The 4029-nt window shown below is 66.4% G+C and overlaps 2 protein-coding genes across 2 annotated transcripts; one reads left to right on the forward strand and one right to left on the reverse strand.

Moving 5' to 3' along the window:
* Nucleotides 1-207: 207 nt before the first annotated feature.
* Nucleotides 208-3204, forward strand: AMSG_07350 (elongator complex protein 3; the record flags this gene model as incomplete). The annotated part of the gene is made up of 3 exons (XM_013900801.1): nt 208-1919; nt 2089-3158; nt 3188-3204. The coding sequence occupies 3 exons, from the start codon at nt 208-210 to the stop codon at nt 3202-3204; spliced, it is 2799 nt and encodes a 932-aa protein (XP_013756255.1).
* A 77-nt stretch (nt 3205-3281) lies between these two features.
* AMSG_07351 (maleylacetoacetate isomerase) lies at nt 3282-3908 on the reverse strand (the record flags this gene model as incomplete). Its single annotated transcript, XM_013900802.1, has 1 exon — nt 3282-3908. The coding sequence occupies one exon, from the start codon at nt 3906-3908 to the stop codon at nt 3282-3284; it is 627 nt and encodes a 208-aa protein (XP_013756256.1).
* Between the last annotated feature and the right edge of the window lie 121 nt (nt 3909-4029).

Here is a 4029-nt window from a genome sequence, read left to right on the forward strand (position 1 = left end):
AAAAGGATCTGTCCAGAATGGGGGGCTAGCGTGGAAGTGATAAAAAGCCAGGCCTGAAGTTGGGGACAAGAGGAGCGCCGGCGCCGGGGCGACGCGGGGGGGTGGGGGGCTCGGAGGGGGGCGGGGTGGCGGCGAATGGCTCACGGCTTCGATGGCGTGGGGGGCGGGGGGGGTCATGGTCGGGTGATGCGACGGGCGGCAGGCCGGATGGGGGTCATTGCGGAGATCATTGCCGGGCTGAAGAGAGAGTTTGGCTCGCGTGGGGTGCTGAACAAGCGCAAAGCCAAGAGCAATGAGAGCAAGAGCAAGAGCAGCGGGCCGGGCGATGTGAGCAGCAAGGTGGAGGCGATCATTGGCGACGTGTGCCGCAAGCACGCGCTGCCGTCGTACCCAAAGAGGGTGGAGCTGATTGCGGCGGTGGCGCCCGAGGATCAGGACCTGTTGTTCCCGCTGCTGAAGGCGCGGCCGGTGCGGACGGCGTCGGGCATTGCTGTGGTGGCCGTCATGTCCAAGCCGCACCGCTGCCCGCACATTGCCATGACCGGCAACATCTGCGTGTACTGCCCGGGCGGGCCGGACTCGGACTTTGAGTACTCGACGCAGAGCTACACAGGGTACGAGCCGACGTCGATGCGGGCCATTCGCGCGCGGTACTCGCCGTATCTGCAAACGCGGAACCGGGTTGACCAGCTGCTGAGGCTCGGTCACTCGGTGGAAAAGGTCGAGTTTATTGTCATGGGCGGGACCTTCATGTCGCTCGACGCCGGCTACCGCGACTACTTTATCCGCAACCTACACGACGCCCTCTCGGGTCATGCGTCGAGCTCGGTCGCCGAGGCTGTCGCCTACTCGGAGCAGTCGCGGGTCAAGTGCATCGGCATCACCATCGAGACCCGCCCCGACTACTGTCTCAAGCCGCACCTGGCAGACATGCTGGCGTACGGATGCACGCGAATCGAGATGGGTGTGCAGGCCATTTACGAGGATGTGGCGCGCGATACCAACCGCGGCCACACTGTGGCTGCCGTCTGCGAGGCCTTTCAGCTCGCCAAGGACGCCGGCTTCAAGGTCGTCTCGCACATGATGCCCGACCTGCCCAACTGCTCGCTCGACCGCGACCTTGCCGGCTTCACCGAGCTCTTTGCCAACCCTGCGTTCCGGCCCGACGGCCTCAAGATTTACCCGACCCTCGTCATCCGCGGGACCGGCCTGTACGAGCTGTGGCGGACCGGGCGGTACTCCAACTACACGCCCGAGGAGCTGGTCGACGTTGTGGCACGGCTCCTGGCCCTTGTCCCGCCGTGGACCCGGGTCTACCGCGTCCAGCGCGACATCCCGATGCCACTGGTCTCATCGGGGGTGGAGCACGGCAACTTGCGCGAGCTGGCCATGGCACGGCTCGCCGACCTCGGCTACGCCTGCCGCGACGTCCGCTCGCGTGAGGTCGGCATCAAGGCCATCACCGACCAGGTCCGGCCGCACCATGTCGAGCTTGTGCGTCGCGACTATGTGGCCAATGGTGGATGGGAGACGTTCCTCGCCTACGAGGATCCCGAGCAGGACATCCTTGTCGGTCTCTTGCGGCTGCGCAAGGCGTCGCCGGCGGCGTTCCGGCCAGAGATGACCGCCGGCCCGACCTCGATCGTCCGCGAGCTGCACGTCTACGGCTCGGCTGTTCCACTCCACTCGCGCGATCCGACCAAGTTCCAGCACCAGGGCTTTGGCACCCTCCTCATGGAGGAGGCCGAGCGCATCGCCGTCGCCGAGCACGGCTCGACCAAGATGGTGGTCATTGCCGGCGTCGGCACCCGCCAGTACTACCGGCGCCTCGGCTACGAGCTCGAGGGCCCGTACATGGTCAAGGCACTCAGCAAGGGCGACATCGAGCATGGCGAGTGGTGTGAGCCCGAGTTGGACTGGTGCAGCTGAATGAAAGCGAGGCCAGCACAGCCGCCTGTCGGGGTTGGGGAGGGCGGCCAAGTGGCCAGGAAGGGGGGGGGAGCAAGCAAGCCTGCAGACTCGACTGCGACCGCGAGGTAGCAACATGACATGGGCTTGCGGCTGCAGCGGTGTGGGGCCGGGACGTAGTGGCCGGGCCCGGCTGGGAGCGCTTGCGGTGGCGCTTGCGGTGGCGTTGGTGGTGGCTGCCGGGCGGCGGGCCGAGGGCACGGCTCTGCTTCCTGCCGACGGGCCGATTCCGTCGGCTGTTCTGGCGCTGGTGGCCGGAAACGATGGCGATGGTCTGGCGAGTGCGGTGCGGCGGATGGAAGGCGGCGAGTGGGCCCGCATGCTGCGGGAAACGGTCCCGGTCCCTGATCACAATCTGCAGGCTGTAGGCCTTGTTCACATCGCCGCCCTCAACGGGCATCTGTCCGTCCTCAAGCGGCTGGTGCAGCTTGGGGCGGATCTGCTGCTGCCTGCTGGCGATGGTGCAACGGTGCTGGATGCCGCTGTCCAGGAAGGCCACGAGGCCATTGCCCGCTGGCTTCTGGTCCCGGGCACCGATCGCCGGCGCGCGCTTGCGCACGCTCCGCCGCGGTCGACCGGCTGGTCGGTCCTGCACATGGCAGCCGAGCGCGGCGACACCGGAGTTGTGCAGCTTCTGATAGATGCCGGCGCGGATGTCAACTATGCGCGCGAGGGCGTGACGCCGGCGTTCTCGGCGGCGCTCGGTGGACACTTGCAGGCTCTGCAGAGTCTGCTGCGTGCGGGTGCTGACGTCAACGCCGGGCCGTCATCATCGGGCGCGTACATTGTCCACGCGGCGGCGTCGTCGGGAAGCACGGCAGTTGTGGCGGCGGTTGTCGAGGCTGGCGCTGACGTCAACGCGCGGCTGCCGTCGGGAATCACGCCGCTGCACATTGCGGCCGAGGCTGGTGCGGGGCAAGTTGTCGAGCTCCTCTTGGCGACGCCCGGCGTGGTGGCAGCAGCCAAGACCGACGCCGGGCACACTCCGCGCGACCTTGCTATCATTCACAAGCACGAGGCGCTAGACAAGATCTTCCGCAAGGCCGGCGTGACGTCGTCGGTCAAGGCGACGTACGTCAAGGCCTCGTTCTCCACCACGCTCCTCAAGCTCGGGCTCGGCACTTTTGGCGTGTTTATCGGCCCGCTGCTGGCGTGCAAGGCGGTGCGATGTGGGGTGCTCGCGGCAGCCGGTCGAGAGGCAAGGGCCAGTGTAGACCAGGCTCGGAAGAGCGATAGAGGAGTCGGCGCAAGCAGCGTACGTAGCAAGCCGAGCGCGCGACGGCGGAAGAAACTCCGATGAAAGACCAGCGGGATCAGGCCGAGACCTGGGCGTCGGGCATGTTGTCCGGGTGCGCGGCCTTGAAGGCTTCAATCTCGTTGAGAGCGGCGTCGATGCGGGCGATGATGGGGTACTTGGTCTCGACGTCGATGCCGAAGCGACGGGCGTTGTAGACCTGCGGGACGAGGCAGGCGTCGGCGAGCGAGAGCTCGTCGCCAATGCAGTAGTTCCCGGCGTGCTTTGCCAGAAAGGCCTCGAGGGCATCAAAGCCGGTGGCGATCCAGTGAGCGCCCCACTCGATCTTGCGGTCCATACCGACGTACTTGAGGACGCGGAGGTTCTGGACGGGCTGGATGTCTGCAGCGATCATGGCCACGGCCTGGCGGACGTAGGCCCTGGCGAGCGGATCCTCAGGAAGGAGCTTGGGCGCGTCCGGATAGGCCTCCTCCAGGAACTCGAGAATGGCGGTGGACTGGCCGATGACGGTTCCGTCGGCAAGAACAAGGGCAGGGAGCAGCTTGGACGGGTTGAGCTCGGTGTACCCGTCCTCGGTCTGCTCACCGGCAAGCAGCGAGACGGCGTGATACGTGTATGCCAGCGACTTGTGGGCGAGGGCAATGCGGACGCGGTACGAGCACGACGACCGCCAGTACGAGTACAGCTGGAGTTCTTCAGACGACGACATGGTTTGGGGTGGGGGTTGGGTGGGGTGTGGTTGGTAGGGGGGGAGGGGTGGGGGTGGTGGGAGGGGGGGGGGGGGAGCATCCAATATAACTATTCAT

This window comes from Thecamonas trahens (genome assembly GCF_000142905.1).
Source record: "Thecamonas trahens ATCC 50062 unplaced genomic scaffold supercont1.34, whole genome shotgun sequence".
NCBI lineage: Eukaryota > Apusomonadida > Apusomonadidae > Thecamonas > Thecamonas trahens.